At 36.6% G+C, this 17961-nt stretch overlaps 1 protein-coding gene across 1 annotated transcript in view; it reads right to left on the reverse strand.

Annotated features, from left to right (window-relative positions):
- Positions 1–17961, reverse strand: part of COPB1 (coat protein complex I subunit beta 1) — a 64704-nt gene that overhangs the window by 11819 nt on the left and 34924 nt on the right. The window contains exons 15-16 of the mRNA XM_077114067.1: positions 997–1224; positions 656–835 (exon numbers count right to left, since the gene is read on the reverse strand). Of these exons, the coding sequence (XP_076970182.1) occupies positions 656–835; positions 997–1224 (408 nt within the window). The remainder of the gene's footprint in view (positions 1–655; positions 836–996; positions 1225–17961) is intronic.

The following is a 17961-nucleotide window of genomic DNA, read 5'->3' on the forward strand; positions in this document are numbered from 1 at the left end:
AATTAACTCCTAAGGATCCCCTAGATTTATTTATTAAACTATGATTATGGAATCATACAGTATACAACTGCAGCAAGTTATAAAGTCATATAATAGATTTACAGCACTATCATAAAGTCCTTAATCAGCTTCTGGGTTTCAACTGATATTTAGTGAATTTATCAATCCTATTGACTTGACACTGCATTTACCTTCCTATTAAAAAACAGTGGGGGCCACGGTGGCTCAGCAGGCAAAAACGCTTGCCTGCCATGCCAGAGGACCCGGGTTCGTTTCCTGGTGCCTGCCCATGTTAAAAAAAAAAAAAACAAAACAGTGGAACCAGCGACTTCCTGGTTACTACTTTCCTTACATAACTAATTTAAATAATCTATCAGTGACATGAAAGTCGATAAAATGATTAGTTTTGGGTCATATATATGTTACCAGAATAGAACAGGACAATAGAAAGAGTAAACCTTAATGTAAACTACAGAGTAAAATTAATAATATAATTATAGTAATAATGTTTCATCAATTTTAAAAAGTATAATTTATGCAAAATGCTAATAAGGCACACTGTATGTGCAGGGGGGCATTATGGGAACTGTACACTTTCTGCAAAAAAGAACCTAATTAAAAAAATAAACTACCAATATATTTAACATTTTGTTACCTTGTTAAGTTTAGATGCTAGGGGATCTGCTGCCTCTTTTCTCTGTGTGTTACCCATTGCTGCCAGCAGACTCAGCTGAAACTGATCTTCCTTGCAGTTCATCTCATTCTTAGCAGTTAATTGCATGAAGGAAATGGGGTCATCAGGTTGTACTGTCACATTTCTCTTTTCAGATTCTTTCTATGTTGAGAAAATAATTCACACTTCTTTTCAATATGTAAAGAAAGATAGCCTTTTGTAGGCTATTAATAAGGACAACCCTCATATATGAGGGCTGAAAAAAATCAGAAAAATTTTAAAAACACAAAGCACTTTTTATGGCCTTATCCTATATAACTTACCTTCTGGGATAATTTCTCCTCTTCAAGTTTGGCAGATAACATGTGAGAAAGGGACTGTCTGCATTCCTTATTAAAAATGTCATTCATTAAAGGTGAACATTCAGACAAGACCTTGAGGCAAAGGGAAATTCGATCTACATCATCATCTGTAATTGGCTTCTTAGGAAGAGAGGATTTGCCCAAATGAAGGATAGTGGCCATGAGTAACATAGCCTCAGCAACAAAAGACTAGAAAAGTAGAAAAACAGGTTATTTATTGGATCAAGGTTCTTCAATTGCAACAGTGCCACTTTATTTTATATATATATATATATTTATTTATTATATATATGTAAATTATATATATGTGTATATTCTATATATATATATTTCACAATCCAAAAAATCTTATTTTTCATTTCACCTAAAGAAGATTTCAAATACTTTAGATTTTATTTCCATAATAACTTTAGGCACCCTTTCTATTAATATCTTTTGGTACTTTCTTTCTATTCTAACTGCCACTCTAGAAGATGTTCATTAATCTTCAACTGAAAAACAGTAATGGCTTCTTAACTGTTTTCCCTTAGTTCAGTCTCTCCCTCTAATACTCTCATCTGCTAATGTTATCTTTTTTAATTCCAATACAGAACAATGAAAAACTTCACCAAGTGATAACCTTTGCCATATTGTATTATTATACATCTATACTTATTTTTTTTGGTTGACTAATAAGATAGATTCTTCACCTCATAAATACTTCAGATACCCTCCTAACAATAAAGACAGATTCCTATATAAATTTCTCATCCAAGAAATTTAACAATTCCAAAACTTATCTAATATATACCATGAATTAAGTCTTCCTCATTGTCTCCAAAATGTTTTTATCTTTTATTTTTTTTAAGTCTAGAATCAGTTTCATGCATTTTATTTGGCTGGTATTGTCTCTAGTCCCTTTTAATCTAGAACAGTTCCCCTGCCTTTGTATTTATTTATTTTATGGCACTAATTTTTCTAAAGAGCTCAGACCATTCATTTTATAGAACATTCCACAGTTTTGGCTAGAATACCATATTGGTGATGTTCTGTATTTCTTATTGTACTGGATCAGTTAGGCATATAATATCAGGCTGTTCCATTACTGGTGATGATAATTTTGATCACCTACTGCTACTATCTTAATCCTTATAGTGCACCAATCATTTCACTCTCCATGCAAATACCTTCAGTGACTTCCCACAACCTCCATATTACTTAGCAGGCTATTCAAAGTCTTCCATGAGTGAATTATGCAACTTACTTTTTAAGTCAGATTTAGCATTATCCTGACATATATGTTTTATACTCTTGCCAAACTGTGTTTAGCTAAATACTGATCTGTATACATGCATGAGAAAACAACCAGAAGCCTGGGGAAAAAAACAGCGGAAAAGAATAGGTAAAATAGTCTCTCGAAGATTGATAATGTCTCCAGAAAAAAAGGAGGAAGGGAAGGGGACAAAAACAATATGTGAAGAAATAATGGCCAAAAATGTCCCAAATTTTTAGTGGAAACTATGAACCCACAGATTCAAGGAGCTCAATGAACCACAGGTTAAAGAAACATGAAGGAAAAAATAATAACAAATTAAAAATTAAAAAAAGAAACGAAGAAAATGATACCTTATAAGGTATGTCACAAATTACTGAAACCCAGTGATAAAAAGGAAAATCAAAACAAATCAGGGAAAAAAAGGTACATTCCATCCAAAGGCATAAGAATAACAGTATATTTCTTATCAGAAACAACACAAGCCAGAAAATAATGGAGCTACATCTTTAAAGTATGAAAGAAAAAAAAAAAAAGCATCAACCTAGAATTCTATACCCACAAAGATATCTTTCAAAAATGAATGAGGGTTGGCAACCGTGGCTCAGTGGCAGAGTTCTCGCCTGCCATGCCAGAGACCCAGGTTCAATTCCTGGTGTCTGCCCATGTAAAAAAAAAGAATGAGACAGGAATGGTTTAAAAAGCTGAAAAAAAATTATCAGACTTTGTCTAGGGATACTAATGAAGCTGATTTGGATAGGACTACATAAATTAGAATACTGGGTAAAGGATGATATGGCCCATATTTTAAAACTTCAAACTGTCTGAGATCAAAGGGAGAGATGTTCATTCGGTGCACAATTTACATTTTGGGTAGCACATTATCTAATTTAATTTGTATGGTCAGTTTACTTGAATAGTGTAATTACATGGAATCTTAAAGAGAGTGTGAGATCTTTTTAGTTTGTACAGGTTGTGTGATGCCCTGATATATCCCAGAGTAATTTGGGCAGAGAATAAAAAAGTATTTGCAAAGTCCCCTTGGAAGACTGGGGAGAAAGAAGGAAATATTAAACTTTCCCATCTGGGGAATTCCTGATATGCTAGAAAGAAGTGGAGATAACCAATTCAATAGGCTAAGCCCTCATTCTTGGGGCTCACCCCTATGAAGCGTATTCTTGCAAAGGAGAGGCTAAGCCTACTGATATTTATGGCTAAGAGTCATCTCTGGAGAGCCTCTTGTTGCTCAGATGTGGCTTCTCTAAGACACCTTGGCAGGTGAACTCACTGCTCTCCCTTCTACGTGGGACATGACTCCCTGGGGTGTAAATCTCTCTGGCAACATGGGGATGAGAAAGCTTTCTTGACCAAAAAGGGGAGGAGAGAAATGAGACAAATTAAGTCTCAGTGGTGAGAGATTTCAAGCAGCATTGAGAGGTTATCCTGCAGGTTATTCGTATGCATTATATAGATAACCCTGTTTAATGTATGGTGTATTGGAGGGGCTAGATGAAGCACCTGAAACTGTTGAGCTGTGTTCCAGTAGCCCTGATTCTTCAAGAAGACAATATAACTATATAGCTTTTACATTGTGACTGTGTGACTGTGAAAACCTTATATCTGATGCTCCTTTTATCCAGGGTATGGACAGATGAGTGAAAAAAAAAAAAGAAGTGAGAATAAAAAATAATTAATAAGGGGAGATAAAGGGTAAAAACTGGATAGACTGAAATACTGTGGGTCAATGAGAGGGAGGGGTATGAGGTATGGGATGTGTAAGTTCTTTTTTTTTCTTTTTCTGGAGTGACACAAAGGTTCTAAAAATGATTATGGTGAAGAATAAACATCTATGTGATGATATTGTGAACCATTGATTTTATAATGTGGCTGGACTGTACATGTGTGGATAAAAATATTTTTTAAAAAAAGAATGAGAAATACAGATTTTTATTTCAAATAAAAAATAAATAGCTCTTGGGGCCAAGATGGCGGCTTAGTAAGGTACGTGCGTCTTAGTTCCTCCTCAAGAGCAACTACTAGGTGAACAGAAACAGTGCAGAACAGCTCCCGGGGACAGGCAGGGAATGGACACACAGCGTACCCCAGTCTGGACTGGCTAAACTGACTGCGAGACTCTGCAGCGGTGAGATCCCCGAGCAGCAGCAGCTGGCGGCCAGAGTACCTCCCTCCCTCCTTCCCGGGCCGGCTGAGAGTCTCGGAGAGGCAAGTTTCCCAAGCCGCGGCGGCCGGCGCCCCTCTTTTGCGGGCAGCTTCCTGGACCAGCTACGAGTCTCGGACCAGAGGGCTACCCAGGCTGCGGCGGCCTGCGACCGACGCCCCTCCCCCGCAGGCGGCTTCCTGGTCCGGTGGCGAATTCCCCAGGCCGCAGCGGCCGGCAACCGACGCCCCTCCCCCGCAGGCGGCTTCCTGGTCCGGTGGCGAATTCCTCAGGCCGCTGCGGCCGGCGACCGACACCCCTCCAGGGAGAGGAGGGAATTTCCGACAGTGGCAGGGACTGGGTCCAACCAAACACCAATAGGGGAATTAATAAAGGAGCCACAGGGTCCCGTCAAGCCGCGGCGGCTGACGCCCCCACCACGCGCGGTCCCCCGGACCAACAGAGAGAATTGGATCGGAAATCCCCAGGCCGCGAAGATCGGTGACCGGGGGGATCCCTTCCAAACACGTGAGACAAACGTGTGCCACGAGCGCCACCTACTGGGCAGGATAAGAAAAACAGAACCCAGAGATTTCACAGAAAAATCTTACAAACTTGTTGGGTCCAACACCCAGGGAAATCTGACTAAATGCCCAGACGCCAGCAGAAGATAACGGTCCATGCTCAGAAGATTGAGAATATGGCCCAGTCAAAGGAACAAACCAATAGTTCAAATGAGATACAGGAGCTGAGACAACTAATGCTGAATATACGAACAGAAATGGAAAACCTCTTCAAGAATGAAATCGATAAATTGAGGGAGGACATGAAGAAGACATGGGCTGAACAAAAAGAAGAAATAGAAAAACTGAAAAAACAAATCACAGAACTTACGGAAGTGAAGGATAAAGTAGAAAAGATGGAAAAAACAATGGATACCTACAATGATAGATTTAAAGAGACAGAAGATAAAATTAGTGATTTGGAGGATGGAACATCTGAATTCCAAAAAGGAACAGAAACTATAGGGAAAAAAATGGAAAAATTTGAAGAGGATATCAGGGAACTCAAGGACAATATGAACCGCACAAATATACGTGTTGTGGGTGTCCCAGAAGGAGAAGAGAAGGGAAAAGGAGGAGAAAAACTAATGGAAGAAATTATCACTGAAAATTTCCCAACTCTTATGAAAGACCTAAAATTACAGATCCAAGAAGTGCAGCGCACCCCAAAGAGATTAGACCCAAATAGGCGTTCTCCAAGACACTTACTAGTTAGAATGTCAGAGGTCAAAGAGAAAGAGAGGATCTTGAAAGCAGCAAGAGAAAAACAATCCATCACATACAAGGGAAACCCAATAAGACTATGTGTAGATTTCTCAGCAGAAACCATGGAAGCTAGAAGACAGTGGGATGATATATTTAAATTACTAAAAGAGAAAAACTGCCATCCAAGACTCCTATATCCAGCAAAATTGTCCTTCAAAAATGAGGGAGAAATTAAAACATTCTCAGACAAAAAGACACTGAGAGAATTTGTGACCAAGAGACCAGCTCTGCAAGAAAAACTAAAGGGAGCACTAGAGTCAGATACAAAAAGACAGAAGAGAGAGGTATGGAGAAGAGTGTAGAAAGAAGGAAAATCAGATATGACATATATAATACAAAAGGCAAAATGTTAGAGGAAAATATTATCCAAACAATAATAACACTAAATATTAATGGACTGAATTCCCCAATCAAAAGACATTGATTGGCAGGATGGATTAAAAAACAGGATCCTTCTATATGCTGTCTACAGGAAACACATCTTAGACCCAAAGATAAACATAGGTTGAAAGTGAAAGGTTGGGAAAAGATATTTCATGCAAATAACAACCAGAAAAGAGCAGGAGTGGCTATACTAATATCCAACAAATTAGACTTCAAATGTAAAACAGTTAAAAGAGACAAAGAAGGACACTATATACTAATAAAAGGAAAAATGAAACAAGAAGACATAACAATCATAAATATTTATGCACCGAACCAGAATGCCCCAAAATACGGGAGGAATACACTGCAAACACTGAAAAGGGAAATAGACTCATATACCATAATAGTTGGAGACTTCAATTCACCACTCTCATCAATGGACAGAACATCTAGACAGAGGATCAATAAAGAAATAGAGAATCTGAATATTACTATAAATGAGCTAGACTTAACAGACATTTATAGGACATTACATCCCACAACAGCAGGATACACCTTTTTCTCAAGTGCTCATGGATCATTCTCAAAGATAGACCATATGCTGGGTCACAAAGAAAGTCTTAACAAATTTTAAAAGATTGAAATCATACACAACACTTTCTCGGATCATAAAGGAATGAAGTTGGAAATCAATAATAGGCGGAGTGCCGGAAAATTCACAAATACGTGGAGGCTCAATAACACACTCTTAAACAACGAGTGGGTCAAAGAAGAAATTGCAAGAGAAATTAGCAAATACCTTGAGGCGAATGAAAATGAAAACACAACATATCAAAACTTATGGGACGCAGCAAAGGCAGTGCTAAGAGGGAAATTTATTGCCCTAAATGCCTATATCAGAAAAGAAGAAAAGGCAAAAATGCAGGAACTGTCCATTTGGAAGAACTGGAGAAAGAACAGCAAACCAATCCCAAAGCAAGCAAAAGGAAAGAAATAACAAAGATTAGAGCAGAAATAAATGAAATTGAAAACATGAAAACAATAGAGAAAATCAATAATACCAGAAGTTGGTTCTATGAGAAAATCAATAAGATTGATGGGCCCTTAGCAAGATTGACAAAAAGAAGAAGAGAGAGGATGCAAATAAATAAGATCAGAAATGGAAGAGGAGACATAACTACTGATCTCACAGAAATAAAGGAGGTAATAACAGGATACTATGAACAACTTTACGCTAATAAATACAACAATTTAGATGAAATGGACGGGTTCCTGGAAAGACATGAACAACCAACTTTGACTCAAGAAGACATAGATGACCTCAACAAACTAATCACAAGTAAAGAAATTGAATTAGTCATTCAAAAGCTTCCTAAAAAGAAAAGTCCAGGACTAGACGGCTTCACATGTGAATTCTATCAAACATTCCAGAAAGAATTAGTACCAACTCTCCTCAAACTCTTCAAAAAAATCGAAGTGGAGGGAAAACTACCTATCTCATTCTATGAAGCCAACATCACCCTCATACCAAAACCAGGCAAAGATATTACCAAAAAAGAAAACTACAGGCCAATCTCTCTAATGAATAGAGATGCAAAAATCCTCAATAAAATTCTAGCAAATTGTATCCAACAACACATTAAAAGAATTATACATCATGACCAAGTAGGATTCATCCCAGGTATGCAAGGATAGTTCAACATAAGAAAATCAATTAATGTAATACACCATATCAACAAATCAAAGCAGAAAAATCACATGATCATCTCAATTGATGCAGAGAAGGCATTTGACAAGATTCAACATCCTTTCCTGTTGAAAACACTTCAAAAGATAGGAATACAAGGGAACTTCCTTAAAATTATAGAGGGAATATATGAAAAACCCACAGCTAATATCATCCTCAATGGGGAAAAATTGAAAACTTTCCCCCTAAGATCAGGAACAAGACAAGGATGTCCACTATCACCACTATTATTCAACATTGTGTTGGAGGTCCTAGCTAGAGCAATTAGACAAGAAAAAGAAATGCAAGGCATCAAAATTGGAAAGGAAGAAGTAAAACTATCACTGTTTGCAGACGATATGATGCTATATGTCGAAAACCCGGAAAAATCCACAACAAAACTACTAGAGCTAATAAATGAGTACAGCACAGTAGCAGGTTACAAGATCAACATTCAAAAATCTGCAGCATTTCTATACACTAGTAATGAACAAGCTGAGGGGGAAATCAAGAAACGAATCCCATTTACAATTGCAACTAAAAGAATGAAATACCTAGGAATAAATTTAACTAAAGAGACAAAAAATATATATAAAGAAAACTACAAAAAACTGTTAAAAGAAATCACAGAAGACCTAAATAGATGGAAGGGCATACCGTGTTCATGGATTGGAAGACTAAATATAGTTAAGATGTCAATCCTACCTAAATTGATTTACAGATTCAATGCAATACCAATCAAAATCCCAAAAACTTATTTTTCAGAAATAGAAAAACCAATAAGCAAATTTATCTGGAAGGACAGGGTGCCCCGAATTGCTAAAAACATCTTGAGGAAAAAAAATGAAGCTGGAGGTCTTGCACTGCCTGACTTTAAGGCATATTATGAAGCCACAGTGGTCAAAACAGCATGGTATTGGCATAAAGATAGATATATCGACCAATGGAATTGAATAGAGTGCTCAGATATAGACCCTCTCATCTATGGACATGTGATCTTTGATAAGGCAGTCAAGCCAACTCACCTGGGACAGAACAGTCTCTTCAATAAATCGTGCCTAGAGAACTGGATATCCATATGCAAAAGAATGAAAGAAGACCCATATCTCACACCCTATACAAAAGTTAACTCGAAATGGATCAAAGATCTAAACATTAGGTCTAAGACCATAAAACAGTTAGAGAAAAATGTAGGGAGATATCTTATGAAACTTACAATTGGAGGCGGTTTTATGGACCTTAAACCTAAAGCAAGAGCACTGAAGAAGGAAATAAATAAATGGGAGCTCCTCAAAATTAAACACTTTTGTGCATCAAAGAACTTCATCAAGAAAGTAGAAAGACAGCCTACACAATGGGAGACAATATTTGGAAATGACATATCCGATAAAGGTCTAGTATCCAGAATTTATAAAGAGATTGTTCAACTCAACAACAAAAAGACAGCCAACCCAATTACAAAATGGGAAAAAGACTTGAACAGACACCGCTCAGAAGAGGAAATACAAATGGCCAAAAGGCACATGAAGAGATGCTCAATGTCCCTGGCCATTAGAGAAATGCAAATCAAAACCACAATGAGATATCATCTCACACCCACCAGAATGGCCATTATCAACAAAACAGAAAATGACAAGTGCTGGAGAGGATGCGGTGAAAGAGGCACACTTATCCACTGTTGGTGGGAATGTCAAATGATGCAACCACTGTGGAAGGCAGTTTGGCAGTTCCTCAAAAAGCTGAATATAGAATTGCCATACGACCCAGCAATACTATTGCTGGGAATCTACTCAAAGGAATTAAGGGCAAAAACTCAAACGGACATTTGTACACCAATGTTTATAGCAGCGTTATTTACAATTGCAAAGAGATGGAAACAGCCAAAATGTCCATCAACAGACGAGTGGCTAAACAAACTGTGGTATATACATACGATGGAATATTATGCAGCTTTAAGGCAGGATAAACTTACGAAGCATGTAATAACATGGATGGCCCTAGAGAACATTATGCTGAGTGAGTCTAGCCAAAAACTAAAAGACAAATACTGTATGGTCCCAATGATGTGAATCGACATTCGAGAATAAACTTGGAATATGTCATTGGTAACAGAGTCCAGCAGGAGTTAGAAACAGGGTAAGATAATGGGTAATTGGAGCTGAAGGGATACAGACTGTGCAACAGGACCAGATACAAAAACTCAAAAATGGACAGCACAATAATACCTAATTATAAAGTAATCATGTTAAAACACTGAATGAAGCTGCATCCGAGCTATAGGTTTTTGTTTTGTTTTGTTTTGTTTTTACTATTATTACTTTTATTTTTTTCTCTATATTAACATTCTATATCTTTTTCGGTTGTGTTGCTAGTTCTTCTAAACCGATGCAAATGTACTAAGAAACGATGATCATGCATCTATGTGATGATGTTAAGAATTACTGATTGCATATGTAGAATGGTATGATTTCTAAATGTTGGGTTAATTTCTTTTTTTCCGTTAATTAATAAAAAAATAAAAAAATAAAAAAATAAATAAATAAAAGCCAAGAAAGAGCATTAATTGCAAAAAGACTTGCAATGAAAGAAAAGTTAAAGCAAATTCTGCAGGCAAAAGATTATGACACCAGAGAGAAACTCAGATCTATAAGAAATGAAGGATGCTGGAAATGGCATAAATGAAGAAAAGCTGGTTAATCAAACAACCGTACTTCCTCCTTCCTTGGAGGAAGCAAATTTTATGAACCAGATATGTTGAAATAAATCTGGCTCTTAAAAACAATATCAGCAAACACCCTCCAAACTTTCAGAAGTAAAGCAGCTGTTTTGTGAAAGGAAATTAAATTAGATTCTGTGACACAAATGTTAGAGACTTTTCAAAAATCATAAGTTAAAGAAAAGAAGATAATACTATGATGAGAGGTAAGTAAATAACGACTACAGAGAATAACAAAGGATCTTGCTTACAAATAAAAAAAATATCAGTAAGAAAGAGATAACCTTGTAACCTTGTAAATTATTTGGTCTTCTAAATTTCATTTATGGCCTTTTTACTTACACTTGAAGAAAAATATAAATCATCTAAAAATCCTAAATCTACAATGAAATTATTCAATGTATGAAAGATTTAAGTAAAGGAAGGAATCATAAACCAAATGGACTATTATGCAGCTAAGAAATAGTATGGTTATTATGATTAGCAAAGGCTCAGAATAACATGGAAAATATTTGTTATAAAGCTAAATGAAACTGCAGATTGTAAAACACAGAATGATCAGTACTAGGGAAAAAGTATTTCATGGATAAAAGCTATCTTAAACTCTTTCTGGAGGAGGAGGGATTCATGTTATGATATCTAGTAGTGTAATTATATTTCTATCTTTTGATGTTTCTATCTACACTACAATATTAAAAAAGATTTGTACTTGAGTGCTGTAACCATGAGTGATTATTCTCTTCTTTTAGTTTTTATTATATCACTCTTTCTTGCTTACGTTAGTAATATTTAAAAAGAAATGACCAAAATAAAATAAAAACATTCACAATTCTTCAAAAGAGAGATTAAAAAAAAATGAAAATGAAATAGCTTTTCCAGGTAAATGAAAGCTGAGCGAATTCTCACCAGCAGAACTGCAGAGGAATGGTCAAGTTCCTTCAGCAGAAAGAAATTATTAGACAGAAATCTGGATTTATACAAAGGAATTAAGAGCAACATAAATAGTAAATAATGTGGGTAAATATAAGACTTTTTCTCATTGAAAAAAAACCTTATTAAAAGATAACTAACTAGTATGGTGTATTAGAGTGGCTAGAGGGAAGTGTCTGAAACTGCAGAGCTGTGTTCCAGTAGCCTTGTTTCTTGAAGATGATTGTATAATGATAGAGCTTTCATGATGTGATTGTGTGATTGTGAAAACCCTGTGTCTGAGATTCCTTTTATCTACAGTATGGACAGATGAGTAAAATATATGGATAAAAAAATAAACAAATAATAGGGGGAACAAAGATTAAAATAAATTGAGTAGAGAAATACTAATGATCAGTGAAAGGAGTGGTAAGGGGTACGGCATGTATGAGTTTTTTCATTTTTCTTTCTTTTGCTGGAGAGATGCAAATGTTCAAAAAAATGATTATGGTGATGAAAACTCAACTATGTGATGACATTGTGAGCAACTGATTGTAACCATGTTAAGGATGATTGTATGTCAAGAATGTTTGTATGTCGGTTCATTGTTTATAATAAAAATATTATAAAAAAAAAAAGATAACTAACTAGACTTCTGGGAAAGTAGTAGACTGGGGAGGGCTCATTCCTCTCCCCAAAACAGTGAGAAGATAGTCAGAAACTGTCTGAATCAATGTTTTGGGGCTCTGGAGACCAGGGGAGTCCTGTGCAGCACTCAGGACAATGCTGGACACAGACTGAGAAACTGCTGTGAAGAAATGTGAGTAACTTCAGCCATAGCTCCTGGTGCCCATCCTCAACCCTCAAGTCAAGTAATGCTGGGCAGTCTGGTCCCTGCCTAGCAGGTTGCTATGGACTGAGATAGCCATGTGAGGTCTTTGCCCCAAGTACAGACCGGGTAATAACTCTGTACTATTCCAGCTATTGGCCAGTGAATTTAGACTGCTGCATCCTGCTATTCTAGCCTGTCCCAGTCAGGTGCTGCCCCACCATTGTTTCTACTACATCACAGGCAGAACTGACAAAAGGCTTAATATAAGTCTGAAGGGAATAGGTTACAGAAGAGTGTCATATGATGGGCAGGCCAGGAAAGTGCAGCCTGGGAAAGCAGAAGGGGGTGAAAAAAGGCTTTTGGAGTCTTCCCTGATCCTCTCCCCAGGACCCTTTGGATCTAGTTTGTGTCCCTTATATGGGAACCTGGCCTTTTTAGGCTAGGAAATACTGATGAACTGATCACGAAGGAAGAGACTTAACACAAACTCAATCAACAATAAAAATCCTAGACAACGGAGAGAAACCAACCTTCAGAATAAACTGATCAAGATAATCAGATGTCCAGATATCAGTAAAAATATTACAAGCCATACCAAGAAACAGGAAGATATGGTCCAGTTAAAGAAATAAATTTAAAAGTTGGAGGAGATACAGCATATGGAATTCTAACTAATCAAATCTCCTAAATCAACTCAAGGAAATGAAAGAAAATATGGTTAAAGAGATAAAGGACATTAAGAAGACACTGGGTAGGATAAAGAAGAATTTGAAAGTAGGCAATGAAAAACAACAGCTCTTATGGCAATGAAAGGCACAACAAATGAGAGTAAAAATACACTAGAGGCCTCCCCAAAATATCAGCTAGTTCCCTCTCCTACCCCAATGGCAGCCCCTTCCAACGTGAAAAAATTAGAATGGCCATAGCCCTAAAGAGAGGGATTGAAAGATCAAATACCCCTAAAGAGACAGACTGAAAGATCAAAGGTGATGGTGGAGTTATACAGAGAAGGTAGGTTTTAACAAATGAATATGATTGCTGAATCATTAAATTGATATTTATTTTAGTCTCCGGTATCTTTGAGCAGCTAGAAGTAAAAACTTAAAATTATGGAATTGTGACCCATGCAAAACTCTGAAATTTGTTCTTCAACTAATTGCTGTGCTGTGCTTTGAAATTCACTGTTTTCTATATGTGCTATTTTTCACAAAAAAGAAAAAAAAAGTCGATTGTGATAAAAAAATATTTATTCCTTCTAGCCTCTCATATTTTGGAGCAGCTAGAAGGAAAAATCTCAGAGGATGGTATGATAGCCCACAACAAACTGTCTGTAACCACTTGTTGAAGAGTGCTTTGAAAACTATTGCTTTTTTCTCTATTTGTTTTGTATAAATGTTATATTATACAATAAAAAAAGTTAAAAAAATACACTAGAGGCATACCACAGCAGATGTGAACAATCAGAACAATCAGAAGAAAAGGTCAGTGGGCTAGAAGACAGGACACATGACACTGCACAGATGAAAGGACAGATGAAGAATGGGAAAAATCAAGCAGGGTTACAGGGAACTAAATGATATCAAGAAATGCTCAAACATATGCATCCATGGGTGTCCCAGAAGGAGAAGACAAGGTAAAAGAGGTAAAAAGAAAATGTGAGAAATAATGGCTGAATATTCTCCAACTCTTATAAAAGACATAAATATATATATCCAAGAAACAGCATACTCCAAACAGAATAAATCCAAAAAGAAATCAAAGAAGACCTAAATATATGTAAGGACAGTCCATGTTAATGGATTGGGAGGCTAAATGTTGTTAAGATGTCAATTCTACCAAATTGATTCACAGATTCAATGCAATCCCAATCAAAATTACAACAGCCTACTTTACAGAAATAGAAACACCAATTATCAAATTTATTTGGAAGGCCAAAGGGCTGTGCAAATAGCTAAGAACATCTTCAAAAGGAAGAATAAAGTTGAAGGGTTCACACTTTCTGACCTTAAAGCTTATTATAACGCTATAGCAGTCAAAACAGCATGGAACTGGCAAAAAGACAGATATACTGATGAATGGAATTAAATTGAAAGTTCAGAAACAGACCTTCATATCTACGGTCAATTTATTTTTGACAAGCCTGCAAAGTCCACTCAACTGGACAGAACAGCCTTCCATAAACAGTGCTGGGAAGACTGGATATCCATACCCAAAAGAACAAAAGAGGACCCCTATCTCATACCTTATAAAAAATTAATTCAAAATGGATCAAAGACCTAAGTATAAGAGCTAGGACCATAAAACTCCTTGAAGAAAATGAAGGAAAGCATCTTATATCCAAAGTACAAGAAATGAAAGAAAAATAGATAAATGGGACTTCTTCAAAACTGAATACTTCTGTATCAAAGAGCTTTGTCAAGAAAGTAAAAAAGTAAACTACTCAAGGGGAGAAACAATTTGGAAACCAGATATTCAGTAAGGATTTAGCATCCAGAATAAAGAAATCTTATTCCTTGAAAATAAAAAGACAAATAATCCATTAAAAAATGAGCAATAGACATGAACAGAATTTTTTTCAAAAGAGGAAATACAAATGGCTAAAAAGGACATGGAAGAATGCTCTACTTCACTACCCATTAAGGAAATGCAAATCAAAACTATGAGATATTTTACACCTACTAGAATGGCTACTGTTTTAAAAAAGTAGAAAACTACAAATGTTGGAGAGGATGTGGAGAAGTAAGTACACTTATTCACTGCTGGTGGGAAAGTAAAAAGGTACCACGATGGAAGACAGTTTGGACATTCTTCAGGAAGCTAAGTATAGAACTGCCATATGACCCAGCAATCTTGCTACTAGGTATATATTCAGAAGAAATGAAAGCAGGGACACAAACAGATATTGCGTACTGATGTTAATACTGGCACTATTCACAAATGGTAAAAGATGGAAGCAATTCAAGTGTCCACTAACCAATGAATAGATATACAAAACGTATTTATATACATATGATATAATATTATTCAGCTGTAAGAAGGGATGAAGGCCTGATGCATATGACAATATGGATGAACCTTGAAGACACTATGTTGAATGAAATAAGCCAGACACAAAAGGATAAAAACATGAGCTCATTAATAGGAACTAAATATAATAAGTAAACTCATTGAGTTATAGAATATGGTTACCAGAAGACAGAATGAGGATAAAGAATGGGGAAAACTGATGCTTAATTTGTGCAGAATTTTTTTAAAACACTTTTTACTGTGAAATATACATGCAGGAAAGTGATAAATTTCAAAATTCAGTTTAACATGTACTTATAGAGAAAATTTCAAAGTACAGTAGGATTTACAGCACCACAATTTCAGGAATTTCCTTCTGGCTGTTCTAATAAGCAACTAAAAAGAAATCTCTATATAATGATTCAGTAGTCATAATCATTTGTTAAAAACTAACTTTTCAGGGCGGGCCGCGGTGGCTCAGCGGGCAAAGTGCTTGCCTGCCATGCCGGAGGACCTCGGTTCGATTCCCGGCCCCAGCCCATGTAAAAAACAAACAAACAAACAAAATACAATAAAACAAGAAAATGTTTAAGATGTTTCCCTTTCTTCCTCCCTTCTTTCCTTCCATCCTTCCTTCCATCTCTCTGTCTTTCCTTCCCTTCCTCCCTCTCTCTTTAAAAAAAAAAAAAAAACTAACTTTTCATTTATAACTTCTCCCTCTCACTTGATCATTCCCTCAGTCTTCAGAGACACTTGGGCAATGGCCATTCTAACTTCTTCATGTTGAAAAAGGGTGTCAACATTATGTGGTAGGGGAACACAACTGGTGATGTTCTGGGAGAGACTGGTACCTCTAAGTTTCAGGGTTTATTGGAATAAGAACAATCTGGAGGTTTTAAATTTCTGAAAAATATTAATAAGTAAAATTTTTACAGAGTCTCAGATAGAGCACAGGGTTTTCTTTAGGGTTTTCAGGAATACTGTTGGTTGTGGCTTGGCTACTGTGGCAATTTGTAATATCTGGCTGAAGCTTACGTAAGAGTAACCTCCAGAATGACTTCTCAACTCCTTGAAATCTCTTAGCCACCGAATCCTTATTTTGCTACATTTCTTTTTTCCCTTTTGGTGAAGAAGGCACTCTCAATCCCACAATGCTAGAGCTAGGCTCATCCCCAGAAGTCATATCCCACATTGCCAGGGAGACTTATATCTCTGAAAGTCATGTTCCATGTACGGGAAGGGTACTGAATATATCTGCAGAGCTTTGCTTACAGAGATGCCACATCTGAGGAACAAAAGATGTTCTCTGGGGGTGACTCTTAGGGATGTTTATAAGTAGACTTAACTCTACCATTATAGAACTAAGTTTCATAAATTGCAGGCCTCAAGATCGAGGGCTTGGCTTATAAAATTCAGAGTTCCCAATGCTTGATGGAGTATCAGGAAGTTCCCAGATGGGGAAGTTTAACAGCTTCATATTTTTTCTCCAGTTCCTCAAGGGACTTAGCAAATATTTTTTTATCTTCCCAAAATACTCTGGAATGTATCACGGTATTATATTAAGCTATACTGGATCATCAGATCTCATTCCCTATTCTTGGCTCCATCTGCTTAGGTTGTTTAAATGAGGTCTGGACAGATAGGTTAAGTTAGTGTGCTACAGAAAGTTTAAATTTTAGTACAAAATAAAGATTTCTTCCATTGGTCTCATATAGAATTTGAAGTTTTAACATACAGACAGTATCATCCTTTACCCTGTATTCTGATTTAGCTCAGTCCCAACCAGGTCAGCTTCATTCATATCTAATCTATCTCTAATCAAAGTCTGATCTCTTTTTCATATACTTTGACAGTTGCTGTAGGGAGTAATGCTAACTTTCAGAGCTGCAGAACTCAAGAGTCTTAGGTGTCACACAGGTATCCAGAGATCCAGGGAACTACCAAATTATGCAAAAAGAGCACAGCATCTTAGAATTTAGAAATAACACTTAAAACTAAGGAACAAATGTAACTGCTGTAATAGCTTATAATCTAGGCCCTAATTTTCCTATAAGTATTTTCTAAATGAGACTATACAATATCTGTCCTTTTGTTTCTGGGTTATTTTGCTCAAAATAATGTCCCCAAGGTTCATTCACTTCACTGCATGCCTCATGACTTCATTTCTTTCTGCAGTTGCACAATATTCCATTGCATATCTACATTACAGCTCACTGTTTCACTCATCACTTGATGGACCCTTCAGCCACCTCCATCCATTGGCTATCGTGAATAATGCCGCCAAAAACATCAGTGTGCAAACATCTATTCGTGTTCCTGCTTTCAGTTCTTCCAAGTTCTAATAATGGGACTGTCTAATCCTATGGCAACCCTATATTTAGCCTCCTGTGGATCTGCGACATTACCCTCCAGAGGGGCTGGACCATTCTACTTCCCTACCAACACTGAACAGATATACCTCTCTCTCCACATCTTCTCCTGCACTTGTATCTTTTGCGCAGAATTTTTAAATTAGGTTGAGTATAAATGTTTGAAGTGGATAAAGATGAATATAGCACAGCATCGTGTGTGTGTGTGTGTGTGTGTGTGTGTGTGTATAACAATGCTGAATTGTGTACGTGATTGCGGTTGAA

Source organism: Tamandua tetradactyla, chromosome 8, assembly GCF_023851605.1.
Source record: "Tamandua tetradactyla isolate mTamTet1 chromosome 8, mTamTet1.pri, whole genome shotgun sequence".
In the NCBI taxonomy this organism is placed as follows: Eukaryota; Metazoa; Chordata; class Mammalia; order Pilosa; family Myrmecophagidae; genus Tamandua; species Tamandua tetradactyla.